At 47.2% G+C, this 24,825-nt stretch overlaps 1 protein-coding gene across 1 annotated transcript; it reads left to right on the top strand.

The window, feature by feature from the left end:
• The first annotated feature begins 580 nt into the window (after positions 1–580).
• LOC120992294 (protein kinase C delta type-like) lies at positions 581–17,253 on the top strand. The gene is made up of 7 exons (XM_040421221.1): positions 581–986; positions 4,645–4,928; positions 9,404–9,495; positions 10,028–10,229; positions 10,734–10,877; positions 14,503–14,628; positions 17,125–17,253. Exons 1-7 carry the CDS (start codon positions 581–583, stop codon positions 17,251–17,253), a joined length of 1,383 nt encoding a protein of 460 aa, XP_040277155.1.
• The last annotated feature ends 7,572 nt before the right edge of the window (positions 17,254–24,825 follow it).

Here is a 24,825-nt window from a genome sequence, read left to right as displayed (position 1 = left end):
ATAATACAAAGATGATTTTGGCAAGGTAGAATATGAGAAATGCTGAATGGAAGGTACATCAGGGAAGGAGGTGTTATGTTCTACATGGGAATAGTTTTACTTTATTAGTGATAATCCATGTGACAGAATAAAAAAATCAATCAGTAGAGCTACAAAATGTTTCTGTGTAGCCCCAGCCTGACAACTGCTGGTACTATTCCTCTTGTCCCTACAATCAGACTATGTAGGAACTATATAGGTTGTCAATTTGTTCATAAATTTCCAGAGGAATGGCATAATACAGAGATTTATCATAAAGACATAATTTTTTCATCAATATGGCACATGTGTCTCCTGCCATTTTTATACAGCAAATTTCACATTTCATAAAAGTTTCCAATGTGTTCCTCAAAGCTCACAGTAAACTAAAAGCCTGGCACAAATGGCTGAACGCTATTGGCCAGTTACTGGGCACATCACAATCCATGTAGCCAAGGCAACCGTGGTGCCCGGGTCTGAATGGCAGGTGGCAGTTGGAAGTGGCAGTTGGAGTTGACTGGCGACGGTGGACATATCTGCTTACCTGATGGAAAGCGCTACGATGGATTCTGAGAAGATTGCTGCGAGGACGAGAGGAGCGAAGAAAAGGAGACACATTTCTGACTCATCGGCTGATGAGCAGAAGAAGATGGAGGAAGAAAAGAAGATTATCATCAGGAGGAAAGGAGGGAAGAAGCGTCGGACCATCCTGACCACACCTGATGAAGACACGGAGACACCCAAGAGGAGCAAGAAGAGGAAGAAGAGGATAACATCCAGCTCCTCTGAGAAGATGTCTCCTAATCAACCCATCAGTCCAGTGGAAGAAGAAGTGACTAAACAGCCAAAGTGCGGGAAGAAGAGAAAACTCATCCTCATCTCTTCAAAAGATGGAAAGAAGTCACGGATCAAGAGAGAAGATGACATCCTGAAGAAAGAAGACCAGCAGGAGGACCAGGGAGTCTCAGGTATATCCACACATACAGTAATACAGAAGCTATACATCCTAGACACATTGTTAAAACTTTACATTAATCTGTTCTGTAGAGCTGAGACCTGAGACAAGCAGAAGGAAGGGGAGTCCACATTTATAGCTGGGGTGTTACTAAGGGTGGGGGAGGGGTGCTAGCGGGCATATACCCTGGGTGCTCAGTTCCTTGGGGGCAGCAACAAGCCATTCTGTCTTTATAGATACTGGGCTAGGGCAGTGAAGTGTGAATTAGGCTGTACACAGTTCCATTTTAAGTATTTAGAGGGTCATTTATCAAACTGGTGTAAAGTAGAACTGGCTTAGTTGCCCATAGCAACCAATCAGATTCCTCCTTTCATTTTTCAAAGGAGCTGTGAGTAATGAAAGGTGGACTCTTATTGGTTGCTATGGGCAACTAAGGCAGTTCTGCTTTACACCAGTTTGATAAATGACCCCCTTAATGTTATTATAAGAATTATTTCTAATCCCCCAATAGTGTCCTTATATGAGTTGTCAGCAGAGCCTGTGCATGGGGAGAATACAGGCTGTCATAAACAGCAGCCTATATTGTGTATAGTACAACATTGTAACAACCCTGCATGCATAGAAGTGATGCGACAATGTGCCCCTATTGTAAATGATTAGAAGTCATCAGGAGTTCCAGGTCCATATAAATGTAGAAGGTCACATGCCGGGCTCATGTCTACAGATCACTGACCTCCAAGGTGACTTCTAATATTCTTAATAATGTTACACCTTTCAGCTGCTGCAGAACCTCTTCCTCAATAGTTAGGCCACTGTCGCTGGGGTATTTTGGTTACTATTTGTATGTCAAACCCAGGAATACAGAACACATAAGAAATACAGAGGTTTCCATCGTCCTTTCTCTCGGTGTAGCTTCCTCTGGGTTTTGACTTACAAATACTGATCCCAAATATTGACCTGAATATATAAGTGGGAAAGTGCCCCCCAGTAATGAGCTGAAAGATGTTCTGCAGCATCTGAGCTGTGTAATGCTGTTCTGCAGCAGCTTTGACACAATCTGTATTCATTTAGTTGATTTGGGGTCTGTATTTCTTATGGGGTGTATTTATTCCAGGGTTTGTATTCAGGGGTCTGCTCTGCAGGTTTGTAAGCTTTTTGTTTTCATGGCGTTCAGTGTGTAGTAACAATGACGTTATCTTTATCCCGCGGATCAGCACAGTCATGGCGGTAATAAATGTACATTGTTTTTCTTATGTTTTACTATATGTACAAAATAAAAAACTTCTCGCGTTGTGTGTGTGTTTTTTATAGCATTTATCACGTGGTATGTTTTATTAGGTTGGAAGTTTACAGACATGGTGACACCAATTATGGTTATTTTGTTATTGCTTTTATTTTTACTGTATTTGATAAAAAGGAAAGAGGCTTTTTTAGCTTCTTTATATATTTTTTTTAGATGTTATTGATCTTTTTATTAAACATTTGGCACCCACTGTGGAGCTTGCTCCATACACTCTCCTGCAGCATTTGGCATAGTGTATAGGTATATGATATGTCAGGAAGGGGAAATGAGTTGGTTCACCATTATATGTCATATTCATTTATTGATTATAAAAATAGAGCACAATTGCCTTTCAGATTCTGTAAAAATAATCTAATGAAGAGCTATGACACTTACTTACATAGTATAGCGCCACCTGGTGTTCAAAGTGTGAAGCAATGTGCAGGTCCATCTACTGACCTCAGGGAACCGATCACACATGCTCATCCTCCAGAGCCAGGTCTCTGCATAGTGATCCTGTGTTCCCAGCAGAAGAGCCAATAGAAATATCTTTCTGCATGGAAGAAGCCTTTCTTTATTAGGTCCTCTGCAGAGAACACAGGGAAGAAAGCTATTTCTTCTAGCTGCTCTGCAGTGACCAGAGAGGAGCACTGTGAAGAGACCTGGCTATGAGGAGAGCGACTGACCTTTGACCAGCAGCACTCAGCTCAGTAGATGCACATTGTTATACGCTTTAAACACCAGGTGGCGCCATACTGTATAAGTAAATGTCATATCTCTCCATGGGAGTAATAGCAAGTAAATGGCGCATAGGCTGCAGTTTTTATCATCTCTCCCCTTAATGCATAATCACCTACATGTATGTCATATGTGTTAAAGGGTTATATGGATCAAGCTCACACGTTGAGGTCGCTCTCTATATATGGTGGTGGATGCCGGCTGTATAATACAGGAGACACCTGCCAGCAGTGACCGAGAACAGTGATAATACTGATACCTTGATTATGATGCGGATGTCTTTTAACCCCTCAGATGCCGCTGTCAATCGCGACTGCAGCATCTATGGAGTTGGACAGAGGGAAGGGGTTCCCTAAGTCTTCCGATCGGAGCCCCTGTGGAAAAATCGCAGGGCTCCTATTGACTGTCATGACAGCCTGTGTCCTTGTGAAAGGTCCCAGGCCTGTCATGGCTAGCTGCCCAAAAATACATTAAAATGGCCAAAAAGTTTGACATTATGGTACAAAAAAAAACTACACCCCGAAAATATGCCCTTACATGGCTTTGCAGAAGAAAAAAAAATGTGGGTGTCAGAAAAGGATGATACAAAGAATATTTGTAATTTTTTTTAATTATTATTATTATTTTTTTTACATATATATGGCTATGTGAAAGGAAATTTTAAAAAGTTAAGGCACTTGGTCTGGGGTCTGTATTTATTAATGGATCTGATTTCTGCATTTATTTTGGAGTCTGGTCTAAGTCTGTATTTATCTACAGTGCTGGATTCTGTTAAAGGGGTATTCCCACCTGAGACAATGGGGGCATATCACTGGGATATGCCCTTATTGTCTCATAGGTGAGAGACCCACCTCTGGGAAATGCACCTATCTCGTAAACGTAGCCGGCAAAGTCCAGGAGGGTGCACCACACATGCGCGGCTGCCTCCATTAATTTTTATGGGGCTGCTGCCAAAAATAGCCAAGCCCCATACAAATATCTCGGCCCCATCGAAAAGAATGGGACCATTGGCTGCGCAAGAGTGGTGAACTCCCATTCCCTTCTATGGGGAAAGCGCTTGGTGGTGGCCGAAAATGGGGAAACCTGGAGCCCTCCAGTCACCACTTTCCACACTCTCGATATAGTTGTAGGTCCCAGTGGTGGGTCCCGCACCTATCAGACAATGGGGATATATCCTAGCGATATGCGGCACTCAGAGCCCTCTCTGTGGGCACCTGCGCCCTGAAAAAAGTCTATGGTATACCAATATGCCTTAGACCTTTCCTGCCATTCATCAGCACAGGGCGCAATATGAATGGCTCAGCCAGTGCATTGAATGTAGGCAGGCTATTATAGCTAAATGATAAAGTACATGGAAGATATACTATATTGATATTCAGGTTAAATTGCCATGTTGGCACTTTGGGATAAATAAGTGGGTTTTGGGTTGCAGTTTGGCCCCTTGGTCTCTAAAAGGTTCACCATCGCTGGTATAGACCCTCATTGATCACCATTTAGAGTCTATGGGACTGCTGGAGATAGCCAAGTTCTATACTTGGCTATATAAATTCGGGAGAAACAGAAGGACAAATCAATATGACCAATCCATATGATAGAAATGCCTAAGATGGGAATATCCTTTCACTTGTTTTTCTATTACTTTCTCCCCTAGTCGAGGACAGCGGTGTTCGGCCAACCTGCTCTAGAAGCACAATAATCTCCGATAACATCAGGGAGAGATTAATATTCCATCATGTGCTCGGGAAGGGAAGTTATGGAAAGGTCGTCTTGGCTGAGGACACTTCTAACCATCAGAAGTATGCTGTTAAGATCATCAGCAAGAGAGCCATGCTTGCCGACTGTGATGAGGCGGATGTGTTGGTGGAGCACCGAGTCTTACAGCTGGCATCTGGGAGCCCCTTCCTCATCCACGCGGACTTTGCATTCCAGACCAAGGTACAGTACTGACAACTTCACTTTTTTCAAATGTCTCCACTTGTAACCCAGTCCACCGAAAAAGGGGGCAGCAGCCGACAGAGCGACCATCCATGTGAGAGCAAATGGGTCTGGTAGGACTGCAGGGACCCCCAGTAATCAGAAGAATGGAGGTCCCCCTTCCCCCAGGCCCCATAGCAGTTGTGTGGTTTGCCTCCACAGTAGGTGCCCACTGCCTCTGTCCTCAGGATTGCTGGGGGTTTTAGCAGTTGGACCCAGTGATCAGACACTTATCACCTATCCTGTGGAAAAGGGAAAATTGTTCCTTGTGGGAGAAAATAAGCCTTCAGGGGCTATGGCACCCCAGCAAAATCCACTGCTCACCCTCAGACCTCCACTGATCACCCACCAGTGGCCCTAAAGAGAAAACTCTTTAAAGGAGCAAATAAAGGTTATTTATTCTATGATGACAAATTATATCATTTTCTAATTTTCTATATTTGTGGAATATAAGGCGCCCCCGGGTTTAGATTACAGAAAATTAGAAAACAAAATTTTGCACTTATCAAACCTTCCCTGGTTGAGGTGACTTATTTTGGGGTCTAGTGTAGATGGGGTTAATAGATTTGGTCAGTGTGTCATCTGCTGACCATAGTAACAAACAGCAATGGTGCATGTGATCACCTTATTAAATATACCTACCCAAGTGTCTCCTGTCATTGCTCTGCAGTGTCCTGCCATGCTTCTTCTGCTGTATTATTTCATTTATTTATTTTTTGTTACCCTCTGTGATCTTCACATTGTAGAAATACAGTACACATGCCCAACTCTTCAAGGTGCATATTACACACACACACAGCTCTGCAGTACATACATTATACATACATACACATTATATATATATATATATATATATATATATACACACACACACACAGAATTGTTACATACACAGTAGACACATATACACAGCTCTTCTACATACACAGTATATACACAATGAACTATGCACAGGGCCGGCGCCACCTGTAAGGCGACCTAGGCAGCCGCCTAGGGCACAGTTTAGCAGGGGCCGCCGGAACCGTGCGGTTTAAAAAAAAAAAGCGTTGGTTAAGTGGCGGCCGGGCCGGTCCTGCCGCAGGTTTTTTTCAAAAGTACGGCGGCGGGCCCTCCCCCGCACCGGGCGGCTGACGCACTGCCCGGGCTGGCGCGTCTATGATTGTGCACCGCCCGGGCACAGCCTGAAGAGAAGGACTGACGGGAGGGTAAGGGCTCTTTCACACTTGCGTTCTTTTCTTCCGGCATAGAGTTCCGTCGTCGGGGCTCTATGCCGGAAGAATCCTGATCAGTTTTATCCTAATGCATTCTGAATGGAGAGAAATCCGTTCAGGATGCATCAGGATGTCTTCAGTTCCGGAACGGAACGTTTTTTGGCTGGAGAAAATACCGCAGCATGCTGCGCTTTTTGCTCCGGCCAAAAATCCTGAAGACTTGCCGCAAGGCCGGATCCGGGATTAATGCCCATTGAAAGGCATTGATCCGGATCCGGCCTTAAGCTAAACGTCGTTTCGGCGCATTGCCGGACCCGACATTTAGCTTTTTCAGAGTGGTTACCATGGCTGCCAGGACGCTAAAGTCCTGGCAGCCATGGTAAAGTGTAGCGGGGAGCGGGGGAGCGGTATACTTACCGTCCGTGCGGCTCCCCGGGCGCTCCAGAGTGACGTCAGGGCGCCCCAAGCGCATGGATCACGTGATCACATGGATCACGTCATCCATGCGCATGGGGCGCTCTGACGTCATTCTGGAGCGCCCGGGGAGCAGCATGGACTGTAAGTATACCGCTCCCCCGCTCCCCCGCTCCCCGCTCCTACTATGGCAACCAGGACTTTAATAGCGTCCTGGCTGCCATAGTAACACTGAAAGCATTTTGAAGACGGCTCCGTCTTCAAATGCTTTCAGTACACTTGCGTTTTTCCGGATCCGGCGGGCACCTCCGGCAACGGAAGTGCATGCCGGATCCCAACAACGCAAGCGTGAAAGAGGCCTAACGCCTCTAATGTAGCGTGGCCGAGCTCTGTTCGGTCCGCGGTACAGGAGCTTTTGTTTCCTGTACCCGGCCAGACTGACAGGAAGTGCTCACTTAGTGTGCACTTCCTGTCAGTCTGGCCGGGTACAGGAAACAAAAGCTCCTGTACCGCGGACCGAACAGAGCTCGGCCACGCTACACTAGAGGTGGGGGGGAAATGAGAGTGACAAGGGAGGGGGGGGGAATGAGAGTGACAAGGGAGGGGGGGGAATGAGAGTGACAAGGGAGGGGGGGGGAATGAGAGTGACAAGGGAGGGGGGGGAATGAGAGTGACAAGGGAGGGGGGGGAATGAGAGTGACAAGGGAGGGGGGGGAATGAGAGTGACAAGGGAGGGGGGGGAATGAGAGTGACAAGGGAGGGGGGGGAATGAGAGTGACAAGGGAGGGGGGGAATGAGAGTGACAAGGGAGGGGGGAATGAGAGTGACAAGGGAGGGGGGGGAATGAGAGTGACAAGGGAGGGGGGAATGAGAGTGACAAGGGAGGGGGGGGAATGAGAGTGACAAGGGAGGGGGGGGAATGAGAGTGACAAGGGAGGGGGGAAATGAGAGTGACAAGGGAGGGGGGAAATGAGAGTGACAAGGGAGGGGGGAATGAGAGTGACAAGGGAGGGGGGGAATGAGAGTGACAAGAAGGAGGAGAGCGTGACAAGGGGCGGGGGGGTGAGAAAGAGAGTGACAAGGGGTGGGGGTGTGAGAAAGAGAGTGACAAGGGAGGGGGGATAAGAGTGACAAGGGAGGGGGGATAAGAGTGACAAGGGAGGGGGGATAAGAGTGACAAGGGAGGGAGAAGAGAGTGACAAGGGAGGGAGAAGAGAGTGACAAGGGAGGGAGGGGGAGAGTGACAAGGGAGGGGGAAATGAGAGTGACAAGGGAGGGGGAAAATGAGAGTGACAAGGGAGGGGGGGAATGAGAGTGACAAGGGAGGGGGGGAATGAGAGTGACAAGAAGGAGGAGAGCGTGACAAGGGGCGGGGGGGTGAGAAAGAGAGTGACAAGGGGTGGGGGTGTGAGAAAGAGAGTGACAAGGGAGGGGGGATAAGAGTGACAAGGGAGGGGGGATAAGAGTGACAAGGGAGGGGGGATAAGAGTGACAAGGGAGGGAGAAGAGAGTGACAAGGGAGGGAGGGGGAGAGTGACAAGGGAGGGGGAAATGAGAGTGACAAGGGAGGGGGAAAATGAGAGTGACAAGAGAGGGGGGATGAGAGTGACAAGAAGGAGGAGAGCGTGACAAGGGGCGGGGGGGGGTGAGAAAGAGAGTGACAAGGGGCGGGGGGGTGAGAAAGAGAGTGACAAGGGAGGGGGGATAAGAGTGACAAGGGAGGGGGGATAAGAGTGACAAGGGAGGGAGGGGGGGGGAAGAGAGTGACAAGTGAGGGAGGGGGAGAGTGACAAGGGAGGGAGGGAGGGAGGGGGAAATGAGAGTGACAAGGGAGGGAGGGGGAGAGTGACAAGGGAGGGAGGGAGGGAGGGGGAAATGAGAGTGACAAGGGAGGGAGGGGGAGAGTGACAAGGGAGGGAGGGAGGGGGAAATGAGAGTGACAAGGGAGGGGGGCAGGGGAAATGAGAGTGACAAGAGAGGGGGGGAATGAGAGTGACAAGGGAGGGGGGGGGGGGAATGAGAGTGACAAGGGAGGGGGGGAATGAGAGTGACACTTACCTTTCTCCAGCTCCGGCACTGGGAACTCTTCTCCCCGATCCTCCTCTCAGCTGCGAATGCGCATGTGCACACATTCAAAACTATGTTCCGCGTCTTCCCACTGTAGATTTCACAGTGAGAATCGCGGAAGCACCTCTAGCGGCTGTCAGGGAGACAGCTACAAGAAGCTTGATTAACCCTAAGGGAAACATAGCAGTTCTTTTAATTTAAATGCTGAGAAAGGGGTGGAACATATGTGATGTCATGATATTGGGCAGATCATCTGATAAGGGGGAAGACGGCAATTTTTATCTTGGCTAAGGGGGTAAAAATCCTTGCACCGGCCCTGACTATGCAGCAAACAAATTATACATACACAGCACTGCTGCATGCACAGCTGATACACACTCAGTTCTGCTACACACACAGCTCATCCACACACCTCTGCTGGTTGCACCGCTTATCCATAAACACTGTATTGAAGTTATGTAACAAGATCCTTCATTGTTTATTGTGTCTAGGGCAGATTTATAGCAGCTGCAGGAAAGCAATGAAGGTTCCTATTCAATAACTGCAAGCAGAGATCCTAATAACTGAGATCTTGATATAGCAAGATTGTAAAATTATAGACTCTTTCACTATATATAAAGAATAACCTTTTCATGCTGAAAGCGGAATATCCCTTGAAGGATTACAGAAGCCACGGCTATATTCTGTCCAGTAAATGTGTAAATGTGATCTGATGGTTCAGTAATGGCGTCTTCTATGTCACAGATGCTTGTTCTACTTGGGCTGGAATACATGAGCTGCGGGGACTTTGATCAGTTCCTACGGATGAAGGGGCGGCTTGACATCCCCAGTGCAAGGTAAGGCTGAATAAAAACCTCAGCTAAACGGTTAGAAAATGACATAAAATATTAGATCCAGTGTCCGGCCTCATGCACATCACGCTGATGAGATCTGCTCCCCTGTTTGTCTGCTCTCTTCAAAAGAAGAATGGAAGACTGAGAGGGGAAACGTTCCTCCAGAAATGTCAGGGAATGTTTCTCCTCTTCCTTGTGCTGTGATCCTTCTTCTGATAGTAAAAGACAAAGAAGAGAACAGATCTCCCCAGTCTGATGTGAAGGAGCCTTAATCACATTCCCAGGTATTAAAGGAGTTCTCCGGGAATGGTTATTAATGACCATCAGCAACCCATTCTAGAACATGACTAGGACTGGTTGCTCTTTAAAACCCTGGAATAGAAGTTCATGTGATTTTAAGCCACCCTGTAGCCCTGGCCATAAGACACATTTGACAGTGATAAGAAACATTTTGTGTCTCTTATTCTAGTGACTGTTAGGAAAGAGTCTTATGTGTTATCCTCGCAATATATTCATTTATTTACTTTTCTGACAGATTCTATGCCGCTGAGCTTGTGTGTGCCATCCAATATCTCCATTCTAAGGGCATCGTCCACAGAGACCTCAAGCCTGAGAACATCCTGGTGGCTGAGACGGGACATATTAAGGTCACGGATTTCGGTCTCGCACTTGAGAACATGCTTGGAGACCGCACAGCCACCGAATATGCTGGGACAGAAGGCTATGTGGCTCCTGAGGTGAGGAAAAGGGAGTTTTCATCATTTTCACTGATATATTTGTATTGAAGGGGTTCAGAATACTGATCGCACATCCTTAGGATAGGTCTTCAACATCAGATCGGTGGAAGTCTGATTTTTGGCACCCCTGCACTTTACCTGTTTGATGGGGCCACATTGATTGTGTGAGGGCTTTATTACCTTCACACCATCTACTGATCTCAGGGATCAGCTGTTATTGCCAGGGGAAGCTCAGGGTGGCCATTCATTTCCACTGCAGTGGATTCTGGTGGAGAAACCTAATATTGCAATAGGCCCATTCGAATGAATGAGTGAGGTTCCTTCAGATGACTTTGTGGTTGCAGTTTATCTGCTGCTGGATGGAGGCAGAATATCTTGGCCTCATCCAGTTAAACACATTGTGTGACTCCATTCTACACTATGCTGGCAATCGCCGAAGCCTGAGCCCCTACAATAGTAGTCTAAGTATAATCTGTGTAGTCACTCTTCTCTCCTTCCTGGCAGATGCTGGCTGAGGAGGAGTATGGTGTCGGAGTGGACTGGTATTCATTTGGGGTCATCTTAAATGAAATGATTACCAGTCAGTGTACTTACGATCCTACACTATTTGACACAACACGCTCCGGCGCTAAAGTCATCATTAAAAAGGTCAGTATGTTACTGCATAATACTACTGTATTTTATACAATGTTACATGACAACCTGTGATAGAAGACATCTCCACCTATAATACTCCATAGTGCACCATGATCTCCTTCACTAATACTCACTACTGTAGTGTTTAGGAGGGGGTCGCCCCTCAGAGGTGCTGCTAGAAGGATAACAATACAACAACCATCATTTCTGTAGTATACATGGTGAAAATACTGGTCTCCACAAGAGGGGATGCCGAGTAGTCACCCCTGGACCCACAACCTGACCGGAGCCAACACAGACTCGGCATCGGCAATAGCACAATGTCTGACAAGAGTTAGCATTGAGGCAGACATTATAGTCTGTCTCCCATGATAACATTTTTTAGAATAACTTAGTCCACCCCTCAGAGCAGGGGCGGGCTGGGCCGGGGGGCAGGGAGGCAATTGCCCCCCAGGCCGCCCGAAATAAACGGCCACTGGGCCGACCGTCTTAAAAAAAAAATTTTTTTTTTTTTTTTTTTTTTTTTTTTTTTTTTTTTTCAGGGCCGCACCGCCGATCATCACCACAGGCGGCGCGGCCCTGGATGTCATTGCGGCCGTGCTGTGTGCTGTGGGGCAGGGGAGGGAGAGGCGTGTCCCTCCCCTGTTCTTCTGATAGGCCGCAGGCACTAATGCCTGCAGCCTATCAGAGGCCGGCTCAGGCAGAGCAATGACGTCATTATCATTGCGACGCCTGAGCCAGCACACAGCAGGGACACAGGCCAGAAGAGGCTGCATCGCTGCTGATGGAGGTAAGTATTAGTGTTGTTTTTTTTTTCTTCTTTGCAGGGGGCTGGCACTATTGGGGGGGATCTGGCACTATGGGGGGGATCTGGCACTATGGGGGGGGGGGGGGGGGGAGGGATCTGGCACTTTGGGGGAGCTAGCACTATGGGGGGGCACTATAGGGGGAGCTGGCACTATAGGGGGGGCTGGAACTATGGGAGGGCTGGCACTATGGGGGGCTGGCACTATAAGGGGGCTGGCACTATGGGGGAGGAGCTGGCACTATGGGGGGGGGATCTGGCACTATGGGGGGGATTTGGCACTATGGGGGGATTTGGCACTAAGGTGGGGAATCTGGCACTTTGGGGGAGCTAGCACTATGGGGGGGGCACTATAGGGCTGGAACTATGGGGCAGCTGGCACTATGGGGCGGCTGGCACTATGGGGGGCTGGAACTATGGGGGGGGCTGACACTATGGGGGGGGCTGACACTATGGGGGACTGGCACTATAAGGGGGCTGGCACTATGGGGGGGGCTGGCACTATGGGGTAGGAGCTGGCACTATGGGGGGGCTTGCACTATAGGGGAGCTGGCACTATGGGGGGGCTGGCACTATAAGGGGGCTGGCACTATGGGTGAAGTGGCACTATGGGGGGGGCTGGCACTATAAAGGGGCTGGCACTATAAGGGGGCTGGCACTATGGGGGGGGCTGGCACTATGGGGTAGGAGCTGGCACTATGGGGGGCTGGCACTATGGGGGGCTGGCACTACGGGGGGGGCTGGCACTATGGGGGAGCTGGCACTATAAGGGGGCTGGCACTATGGGTGAAGTGGCACTATGGGGGGGCTGACACTATAAAGGGGCTGGCACTATAAGGGGGCTGGCACTATAAGGGGGCTGGCACTATGGGGGGGGTGGCACTATGGGGTAGGAGCTGGCACTATGGGGGGGCTGGCACTACGGGGGGGGGGGGCTGGCACTATGGGGGAGCTGGCACTATAAGGGGGCTGGCACTATGGGGGGGCTGCCACTATGGGGGGCCTGGCACTATGGGGGGCTTGTACTATGGGGGGGGAGCTGGCACTATGGGGGCATTTCTTGCTGGCACATTATGGGGGGGGCACCATGGGGGAGAGGAGCACTATGGGGGTATCTGGGGGCTCTAAAGGGGCTTTTTTTTTAATTATTGGCACATTCTGGGGGGCACTATAGGGGAGAGCAGCACTATGGGGCATCTGGGGTTACTATAGGGGCATTATTTGGGGGCACTATGGGGAAGTGGGGGCTCTAAAGGGGCCTTTTGTATTGGAACATTATAAGGGGCACTATGGCATTTGGTAGCACTAAGGGGGCATTTTTTACTGGCACATTATGGCAGGCACTATAGGGGAGAGCGGCACTATGGGGCATTATTTGGGGGCACTATGGGGGAGTGGAGCACTATTGGGGCATATGGTGGCACTAAGAAGGGAAATTTTTTTACTGGCACATTGTGGGGGAGAGGAGCACTATAGGGGCATCTGCTGGGGGTACTAAGGGGCATTTTTTTACTGGCATATTATGGGGGACACTATGGGGAAGGGGGAGAGGAGCAGTATGAGTGCATTTACTGGGGCACTATATAGGGGTATTTTATACTGGCATACATTATGGGGACATTAGCTCAACTGCGGGCACTAAGCGGGGGTATTTCATGTACTGTCATATTATAGGGAAAATTAGTACTACTAGGGGGTATTATGGGGAGCTTTACTACTACTGGGGGGCTATGAGGAACATGATTACTAGGGCACTATTGGGGCATTATTACTACTAAGTGTGCTCTGGCAGATAATTATTTCTATTGGTGGGATTTTGGGGGGCACTGTTACTTTGGGGGCACCCTAGCACAGTATCAGCTTAGCACAATTATTTTTGGGGGACATTATCTTTATACTATTAGTGTCTGGGCGCAGTTATTTTTTAGAGCACTGTGTGCCAATAATTGTTTAAGGGGGCACTATCTGTGTGGTAGTAGTATTCCCAGGGGTACTGTTTCTGCAGTATAGTATTGGGGGTGGCAGGAAACTAATGTCTGTTTCTCAATCTCTGCAGAGACGGGAGATGGCTGAAAAATCATCATGGCGGTCTGGTCTGAATGGAGAAGATGAGGAAAAAGAACGTCTACAACAAAGGTGACATTGGATGTAAGAGGTATGTGGCGCTATGTAGGAGAGGAGATGCTCCGGCTCCTCCCCCTGCCATTTGCAGAAGGAGGATTCAGAGCTGGGTGAGGATGACGAAAGGGGGCAGCAGGCCACGGGCGGGTGGCAGATGGTGGGGGGGAACCACAAGCCTTAAGCAGGATCTGGGGAGGGAGGAGAGCGGAGGAGCTTCCTGGCTGTAGCTTGTTGTATAAGCAGGCAGTGCAGCCAGGACAGGTCCTCCCCTCTTCGTATGATGTGTAGACAGGCCTCAACTATAGAATGTCAGCTGTACAGTGTGTGTTGGGAGTGGCCTATTAAATGTAGGAGGGGCTTTTAATAATGGGCGGGGCTAAAAATGGGCCACTTGACTGGATTTGCCCCCCAGGACTAAGGCTGCCAGCCCTCCCCTGCCTCAGAGCTTATGTAACAAGCAGCCACAGATTTCTAAAATCTCCCATTGCGGACACTACAGCCTGAGACCAGCATTTAGACAGAATAAACACTGGGGCAGATTTATATAAACTAGCCCAAGAGAAAAGTGGAGAAGTTGCCCATAGAAATCAATCAGATTGCAGATTTTATTTCCCAGCTATTCCCTAAAAATGCAAGATCTGGAATGTGATTGGTCATTGTGCTCAAAGATCGTTAGAGTCACTAAGTTATAATTACCTTTCTCATTTTCAGCTCCTCCAGAGAGATCCTGCCAAGCGCTTAGGAGTCCACGGTAACATCAGAGGCCATCATTTCTTCCAGCATATTGACTGGGTCTCTGTGGAAGCCCTTCGGACGGCCCCACCACACATCCCTGTAGTAAGTACATGAACAGAATGTCTACACACTTCATACACTGTATATGATTCTCAATGTCAGGGGCTTGATAGGGGGACATGTTGGCAGGTGATAAGAAGGGGGGCAGAGCCACCAAGCAGTAGCAATTGTCACAGAACATGGAGGCTTAGGGATTGGGCTACTGAACTCCAGATCCAGGAATCCATGTCAGCATACAGATCTTTTATGTGCTTTCACTAGTTCACACCTTGAATGTATTTTTGTAGGTAAAGTAATAATTATTGAAAATAAATAGATATATTGGACTGGCTCTCTGTATGTGTGGTATAATATGGATAAAATGAATAAAATATAATGTAAAGTGATCACACAATTTAATTCACAAAACTCAAATTACAATAAAATCACCAAAATACATGATTAAAAACGTGAATGTAGTTTAAAACACACTGGAAAACTGCAACAACAATGTTATACAATATTTCATGGGGATAGTACAATAGTGATATTCAGTTCTTTGTATCAAATAAATCCAATAGAAGTTCCTTTATGTAGGGTTTCTCTTATATGAAAGGAAAAAAAACAGTTTGAATATCGTTCCTCTCAAGAAGTATACATGTGAGATTGCCGCTTGTATGTGTGGTTGTCAGTGATATCCGCAATTTGAAGAGGGCTTTATAGGAAAACGGGTTCCCAAGATAGCTATTTGCAGTCTGTCCAAGCCCGATAAAGTTGGTAAATAAATTTTTTGTAAAATAGCGACTAAAAATAGTGCATTAGATGTATGCAATAAAAATTTATAAATAACAATAAAAAGATATAGATGATTGAAACATATTGATTAGTATATCTAGAGAATGTGATTTTTACAAAATACATAGAATAAATTATAACATTCTTCTGCAACATTCTCATGTTTCAATCATCTATATCTTTTTATTGTTATTTATAAATTTTATTGCATACATCTAATGCACTATTTTTAGTCGCTATTTTACAAAAGAAATTTATCAAAGCAAATAGCTGCAGCATTTATTCTTCATTGAGTAGATAGTACTAAATATCGGATATCCTATACCCAAAAAACACAGAAGTACACGAAATAACGCAATGAAACCGCATGTGAAACCGCATATGGAAAATAGAGCGAAATCCTAGAACATTGAATCCAGACCACTTTTTGGAGTTTTCTGGGCGACCTATATAAAGCCAGCCCAGAATTGGGAGATCAGCTGCCACTGAGGAAGGGGTAAGAGGTCCCCGAAACGCGTCTGGCGTAACCAGCTGATAGCTCCCACTTTGATCGAGGCCTCTTCACAGATGACATAAAGTCTGTGAACACTTTTGGGAAAAATTGGAGCGCTCCAGCGAAAAGAATTCTCTTATACAGAAACTTCTGACCACAGTTCCCGCGATACCTCGCTACAATCACGAGCTAGAGGTACGTCATAGATCACGTGACGTGTCAGCGTTCTGAGATATGAATAGTCCGGACACTAGCTCTCACGATACCTCGCTACAAACCAAGTTAGAGGCGCGCCATAGACCACGTGATCCATTGGCGTCGCCTTGAATAACGCGGGACTACGCATTCAACAGCGGAACGAAAGTCAGGTATGCTGTACCAGCCCATACTTTGAACTGCCATTTGGGTTAAGGTAAGGTCCAGCTTTTCTACCTTAGTACACACAGCACTTTATTTACCAACTTTATCGGGCTTGGACAGACTGCAAATAGCTATCTTGGGAACCCGTTTTCCTATAAAGCCCTCTTCAAATTGCGGATATCACTGACAACCGCACATACAAGCGGCAATCTCACATGTATACTTCTTGAGATGAACGATATTCAAACTGGTTTTTTCCTTTCATATAAGAGAAACCCTACATAAAGGAACTTCTATTGGATTCATTTGATACAAAGAACTGAATATCACTATTGTACTATCCCCATGAAATATTGTATAACATTGTTGTTGCAGTTTTCCAGTGTGTTTTAAACTACATTCAAGTTTTTAATCATGTATTTTGGTGATTTTATTGTAATTTGAGTTTTGTGAATTAAATTGTGTGATCACTTTACATTATATTTTATTCATTTTATCCATATTATACCACACATACAGAGTGCCAGTCCAATATATCTATTTATTTTCAATACTTTTCTCTGTACGGGTGATACAGCCATCTGGCCTAGAGCACCTGGTCCCTGTCGCATAGGAGTGAGCTATTCCTGTTATTTCTCTTTCCAAAGTAATAATTATATTTGTAACAAATAATTCTTGAATGAAGCTGGTTGGAGGCAGACTCCTGTAATGAGTGTAGACGACTACCCTAATTTGGCATTTAATATGCTTTATACTTCTCTAGAAAAAGTATATCTTATTACGGTGGAGGATGAGTACATAAGGTGATCATATTACATGTTGAAAATACAACCAGCATAAGCTTCATATCAGGTCAATGACCAATTGTGATGATCGTATCCTCATTTTTTATCTATTTCTTTTTCTTGTAGCCATCTATACCTCAACGCCGTTCCACACCATTCAACCTGGACGGAATAGAGGCAGCAGCGGCCAAGAAGGGACCTTTACCATTAAAACATCAGGCCATTTTCAGAGGGTTTTCATTTGTCACCCGGTAAACCCTCCACCAGCTCTAATGTCACCAGAGCAAAATGTCCTCCTGAGCTCCTGGAGAAGATCTGGACCCTGGAAATCCCCTGCAATTGGACTAAAGGAAAACATCTTGAAGACGGACACTGATCCTGAAGCTATTCCCACTGGACGATGTGAGTATATGTACGGGCATTTGATCCAGGGACTATTTTCCCACTGCCTGATTTGCAGTCAGGAAGGAGTGTTTTTCCCCTTAGATTAGGACAAATTGGCAGATGTCATAAAGGGGTTTTTTCTCTCCTTCCTCTGGATCAACTCAGTTGCCCTCCCCTCAGTTCAGCCATTCACCTAATTCAAAGTACAATTTGGCCAACCCTTTGCGGACATATTATTTAGTAATTGATTCAGGGACTTATCTGACTGCCATGCGTGGAGTCGGGAAGGAATTTTTCCTCATTAGAAGCTGATGGCTGAGGCTCAATGAGGTTTTTTCGCCTTCCTCTGGATTAATAATATCTGATCCAGGGAAATAGTCTGACTGCCCTAAGCGGAGTCGGGAAGGAGTTTTTCCCCCTACAGGGGGTTTTTTCGCCTTCCCCTGAATCAATAAAAGTCAACAGATTTAACATATCCTTGACTTTAATTTAGAATTTACACCAAAACATCTGTCCCATTATTAATAAAATTATAAATGAAATAAAATTCTCTATTCCCCCCTATATCGTTGTGTGCCTGGTTTTATTTCCACTGACTACCACGTGCTCAGGGCTGGATATGGCTGGTCTTATCATATGATCCCATTTTAAGCTTCTGCTCTTTACTTTCTGTAAGTTAATTCATAGTAAAGACAATTAATATCCAATATTCATCTGTTTTCACATTTATACAAAAACATCCTCATAATTGAGATAGGGACACAGAGAGCAGAAAAATAAACCTGGTTGTGAACTGTCTGTAAATGTACTGACAATTTACAACCATGCTGAGCAGTGTCCAAATATACAATAAGAGCAAATACTGAGGATTACACACAGTATAAGAACAATGGAAGTGGTACTGTGCAGTGTCCATATATACAGGATAAGAGCAGATACTGAGGATTACATCCAGTATACAGGACAAGAGAAGTAGTACTGTGCAGTGTCCATATATACAGGATAAGAGCAGATACTGAGGAACTCTTTTTTAATTTTATACAAAAATACAAAAACGTTGCCATAAAATATTACAAACAAGGTATAAAGTATATACACTTACCCTACTGGCCCAACTACATGCATACCTACTAAAAAAAATGGAGAAAATGAAACCTAGCCTAACGTAAACATCCGATCCGGCTGAGCCCCGAATATATACAAATTTATACAAATTGCTCAGAACAGAAAATAAATTACAACTTCTTACAATAAAAAATAATAAAACATAAAATAATCATAATAGAAATATCAAATAACTATAATAATAATTTTTTTTTTTTTATATATATATATATATATATATATATATATATATATATTTTTTTTTATACATTATTTTTTTTATATTACACACATATATGAGAAAACACAAACCTATACTAACCCTACCAATCTATCTATCCCATCACCTTCACCCAGGGCCAACCTCCGCCTCTTGTCCCTCCATGAGGCCAGCCCTTCCTCCACCACCCACACCCAGCCCCTCGCCTCATGTCCTCTTATGTCCGCATAGTCCAGGGCTGGATGCAGGCCTCCCCACACAAAAATATGAACCCCCCCACCCCATCCCACCCAACCTAACTACACCCCACTTACCCTATCATACAATATATACATCTTATAACAACCATATCAATCTATACAAACCAATTTTATTAAAATCCACCCGAAGGCCCAAGTTCAGTCATTTGCAAACCTTTCTTCAAAAACTCATCTTAAATACAAAACAAAAACCTAATGTGAAAGCCTCAGCCCAACACCAGGAAATGTGCTACTGAGGCTAAGGCACATCAAAGGTGAAGCCTCTCCAGAGGTAAGAGACCCCCATCCGTACCCACCTTCTCGCACGCAAGAGAGCGAACCTTCGCCAGGTCACCTAGAATGTTCCTACACACCTCTTCCACAGGGAGGACTTTCTGCTGGGTTGAAATTAAACACTGTGCGTTCCATGTGAAGTACCTGATCACTATGCTAACTATAAAAGCTGTGCATGGGTCCCTTCTTCCCAAACTTTTGAATGCTCCATAAGCCCATTCCGCATAGGAGAGGTTGGCTAGCCTAGGCCAGCCAATGGATGCACCCACCCGTTTGTATACCTCTGTATTAAAGGGACAATGAAGTAGGAAGTGCTCCATACTTTCCAGTATGTCGCCACACTCCTCCCGGGGACAACCCCTTTCATCAGAGTTCCTGTACTTCAAGTTGTCCCTTACATACAGCTTCCCGTGAAAGCAGCGCCAAGCCAAGTCCCAAAACTTCAAGGGGATCCTTGCCGAATTTAACAACTGTAACCCCTTGTCTAGATCCCGGCTTGGGCAATCCTTAAGGGCCAGGAGATTCTGGAAGTGGGTCAACAAGACCCTCTCGTCAAGGGATCTCCTTGACTGAGTCTTGATTTCCCTCACTCCCAAACCCCACTGGCGGATCACCTTCAGAATCGGGGTGACATAAGCCGGAACATATCCGTGAGGTGTACGCAAATCCTTCACTTGCCCTCCTGTCTCCCACTCCTGGAAGAAAGGCCGAAACCAACCCCTGCAAGAGACTACCCACGGAGGAGCCCTCTCTTTCCAGAGGTTTGCCAGGTTGATCTTAACAAAGGTGTTCACAAGGAACACCACGGGGTTGACCATACCCAACCCCCCTAATCTCCTCCTACGGTATGTCACCTCTCTCTTGACTAGGTTCAGCCTATTCCCCCATAACAGTTGGAAGAACAGACTGTAAACCCGAGTCCAGAGAGGTTCTGGCAAGACACATACACTGGCCAAATAGATAAGCAAAGGGAGAAGGTAAGTCTTGATCAGGTTCACCCTTTCCCTGAGGGTCAAAGACCAACCCTTCCACTGGTCAACCTTCTGAGCGGCGATCGTGAGCCTGCTGTCCCAATTTTGGGTGGGATAATCCCCATGGCCGAATTAAACGCCTAGGACTTTGGCTGACGACTGGGGCGCTGGGAGGGTGTCCGGGAGACCGAAAGATGGATCACCCCCTCCCAGCCAGAGACTCTCACACTTATCCCGGTTAATCATGGACCCGGAGACTTCCGAGTAGCGTTCTACCTCCGACATCACGTATTCCGCCTCCCCTCCCGAGGACACGAAAACAGTGACGTCATCGGCATACACCACCACCCTCAGAGTGGCTTCTGGCTCCTCCAGACTCATCCTGACTCCCGCTAACGGTCCTCGATCAATCCTCCTAATAAAAGGATCAATCGCAAACACGTACAAAAGCGGGCTCTATGGACAACCCTGGCGGACTCCAGACCCAACCTCAAAAGGGCTGCCAGACCAACCGTTCACCAGCGGGAAACTCTCTGCCCCCGCATACAAGATCTTTAACCAATCGACAAACCCTCCCGGCAGGCCATATTTCAGAAGGACTGCCCAGAGGTACTCGTGGTTAACCCGATCAAAAGCCTTTACCTGATCTAAGGCCAGCATGTACCCCTTCCAGTTACCCGCCCTACTCTGCTCCACTGCCTCTCGGACACCGAGCACAGCACTAAACGTGCTTCGGCCTGGGTCTCCGAAAGGAGCCGGGGCGCAAACTGCACCAACCGATTAAACAGTATCTTGGCCAGGATCTTTCTGTCCGTGCTGAGAAGCGATATGGGACGCCAATTCTCAATATGGCTCGGATCTTTACCCTTTGATATAAGGTTTAGAGCTGACCTCCTCATTGGCAGAGCACCCGAGGAAAGGCACTCATTGACTACCTTAGTCAAGAGGGGAACCAAAGAGTCCTTAAAGGTCTTATAAAACTCGGATGTTAAGCCATCCGGGCCTGGCGACTTCTTTAGGGCAAGCCCTTCGATCACCAGGCTGACTTCCTCTTCTCTGATTTCTTCTATCAAAACGTCAAAAGAGCGGTCTACTCTTGACTCAGGGATGGTTTCAGCCAGGAAAGCCGAAATCCTGTCCCGATTCAGATCCTTCTTCCTCAAGAGGCACGAGTAGAAGGACTTGACGATTTCCAAGATACCTGATCTGGACCTATCCAGAGATCCCGTACCATCGACTAGTCCCATCACCAACTTACTTTTCACTGACATCTTACAGTTTCTGTTGGGGGGGGGGGGGGGGCGAGCGGTACTTCCCGAAATCCCTCTCAAAAAACAAAGATGTGTGCCTATCATACTGGCACCTCTTAAGCAAAGATTTCACCCTGGAGATATCCTCTCGGCTACCTCCAGTCGAGACCAGTTGTTCGAGTTTCCTCCTCAGACCCTGATACAAGCGGTACTTGTCCAGGGACCTCAGGCTCGAGAGCTGGCGGAAGAATTTTGCCACCCGATCTTTGAATATCTCCCACCACTCCGGCTTAGTGTCACAAAGATCCAGCAACTCTACCTGACTCTGAAGGAAGTTCTCAAAGGATTGTCTCACCTCTGCCTCCTCCAGGAGGGCCGAATTTAGCTTCCAATAGCCTCTTCCCATTTGGGGGGATTCTGCAACATTCAAAGAGAACATAATCATACAGTGATCAGAGAATTCCACCTCTACCACCTCTAAAGGTGAACAGGTAGTCTCCTCCTTTAAATAAAACCTGTCTATTCTAGACCTAATCTGACTACCTCTATAATAAGTGAAACCACCGTGGCCTGGGGTGTGCCTAATGTGGACATCCACCAGGCGAGCCTCGCTAGCTATGCTATTCAGGGATACACTATCATAAGCCAGCCGGTCTCTGGCGCCTCCCCGGTCTTGGGACCTTGTGACTGTATTAAAGTCCCCGCCAAAGACCACCTGCCGACTCGTAAAAAGGAAAGGTTTGATCCTCATAAAGAGACGCTTCCGATCCCACCTGGTTTGGGGACCATAGATGTTTATCAGGCGAAGCTCTTGACCCTTCATGAGGACATCTAAAATCAAATACCTCCCCATTTCTAACTCAATCACTCGTCGGCTTTCTACTGGTGCGGTAAAAAGAACCGCCACTCCGCTATACGGCTCAGCCGCAAGAGACCAATATGATGGACCGCACCTCCACTCCTTTTTTGCTTTATATACAGCGGCCAAATCTGGCAGCCTGGTCTCTTGCAAAAATAAAATGTCAGCTTCAACCTGGCTGAGAAAATCAAAGGCTGCAAACCTAGCCGCATCCGATTTAATACTGGCGACATTAATGGTCGCCAGCGTCAACGGAGTGAGTGCCGCCATACAGAGTGATTAAGTTAGACGGCCTTCTTCCTTCCCTTCCCCTTCTTCTTCTTCTTCTTACCCCTCTTGGGGCTTTCCCCTAAGGTGGCACGATTTCTTTTGAGAGAGACAGTGGTGTCCATCTCATTAGTCACCACCGCCTCCCCCTTCGCACCACCCTTGTCATTCCCATTCCCAGTGTCTGGACCCGCCCCACCTCCCGAGGACCTTGCATTCTCACCGGAGGGAGGCGCGGGCCCTTTCAGAGGCTCCTTCTCTTGACCCTCCGGCCCCCCACCTTCAACCTCCTCCCCGGAAGAAGAGAAGGCGGAGATCTCATCCAAGGTGAGGTACCGGTTGGAAAGATCCAGGGGAAGAGAGTCAGGATTAGAGAGGTCCAGGGGGGAGCTGGCTTTGCCTTCCACAGGCACTCTAGTCGGGCTAGATCTTTTTTTGGTCAGACGTTTCCTTCTTATTCTTTTAGACTCTGTCTCACTCCCCTCTGTTGCACTCTCATAGCAAGAGGACAGAGTCACCTCGGAACGGTCTAGTCTCCTGAGTTCCTCATTCACCTCGATATCCCCCAGGGTCTCAGCTCTAGGAGAGGCATTCTCTTGGGAGGGCTCAGGCATCACCCCAGGACGGGGTTCCACCTGCCCCCTCTCCATTTGACGCCTCTCCCTCCGTCTCTGCTGGGACGGGCCGTCTTTTCTCTTCATCGACCCCACTGCCCTGTCGCCTTCGCCAGCACTCGCCTCGGCGGTGGGGGCCTCCCGGCTCGCCTCCGCGCGTGCACGTGCCACGTTGGCGACCGAGCGAGGGCAACGACTGAACGGGTGCCCTAGCTCACCACACAGGTTGCATCTAATCTGCCCACAAGATGCAGCTAGATGGCCTTCACCCCCGCACAACGCGCACCTCTGCACTTGGCAGCTGGCGCTGAAGTGCGAAGGGCTGCCGCACTTGTAACACAGCTTAGGCTGCCCCCTGTAGAACACCATGATCCTATCCCGACCAAGGAAAGCAGATGATGGTATGTGGGAAACCGACCCCCCTGAATGTTTCAATTTAATCTGAAACGTCCAGGCACCCGACCAGATGCCAAACTCATCCAGGTTCTTGCTAGGAAGACCCTGGACGTCCCCGTACCTGCTCAGCCAGGTCAAGATGTCAACACAAGAAAGTGACTCGTTACGGGTGAGAACGGTCACCTTCTTGACCTCATTCTGGCGGGTTATCGCTTGCACAAAAAACCCCTGCCAGTCCGGCTGGTCTTTTGCCAGTTCATACCCAGACCAGAAAAGTTCAAGACCCTCTGGCTGGGCAAAACTGACATCAAACTCCCGGGTGCCATACGGATGTATCAGGGCAAATGTAGTATACGGGAGTTGTAATACCCGTCACTACCAAAGTGTCACTTGGTGTACTGTCGTCCCTCCTTAATATTGGGAAGTTGTTGTATGCCAGTTTTATAAAATGTAATGTAATGTGTGTATTTCCCTGTCACTGAAACTTGCACTTACAGGCCTGCAGGGGTGTCATTCCTACTTCTAGTCCATAGAGGGAGCTAGGGAGCCCTAGTTTATATAAAGCCCAGTCAGGGAAGTGCAAGGCAGACGGAGTCTAGTATCTGTAATCTACAGTTGGAGTTTAGACAATGTCTGAGACAAGTCCAGGCCTGAAGCCTGCTGTTCAGGAGAAGATTCCCTCCTGAATACCCATATGCAGAAGCAGGAACATCTTAGCCTAAGGGCCTGAGGAACCATTCAGAAGCTAGGAGAGACCGAGGCAAAGATCAGAGGAGCCAGAGGTACTAAGAGAAACAGAGGAGGTACTTATTTAAGCCATAATCAAGGATATAAAGCCAGACTTAGGTTAATGGGCCTTGGTGAAGAATTGCTACATTCCAGGATCAGACAGAGTTAGAGTGCAAGCTCCTTTGCGGCAAGTCCTGTGTTCAACACTCTGTAATTACCCTGCTGTACTGAATTGCCTGCATCGACCGAATTGCAAAATCGACTGTATGCTGAGGAACTGCGTTTCCAATATTGTCTCTGCCTGCAAACTACTAAAGTTGAAGTTCTGTTTTAACACCACGTTTCCTCAAATTATTCCTGCATCCGCAAACGGCGTGCCACCGTTTACTTGGCACTGGCGTCACGAACTATTCCTTACCTATACCTGCCCTTGCAGAGAGTCAGCTGTACCAGGTTAGTGTATATTGCACTACTACACTCAGAAACACCTACTACGCACA

The sequence above is a fragment of the Bufo bufo genome, chromosome 1, assembly GCF_905171765.1.
Source record: "Bufo bufo chromosome 1, aBufBuf1.1, whole genome shotgun sequence".
NCBI lineage: Eukaryota > Metazoa > Chordata > Amphibia > Anura > Bufonidae > Bufo > Bufo bufo.
The sequence above is the reverse complement of the archived record's forward strand: the minus strand, read 5'-3'. Positions and strand labels throughout refer to the sequence as shown.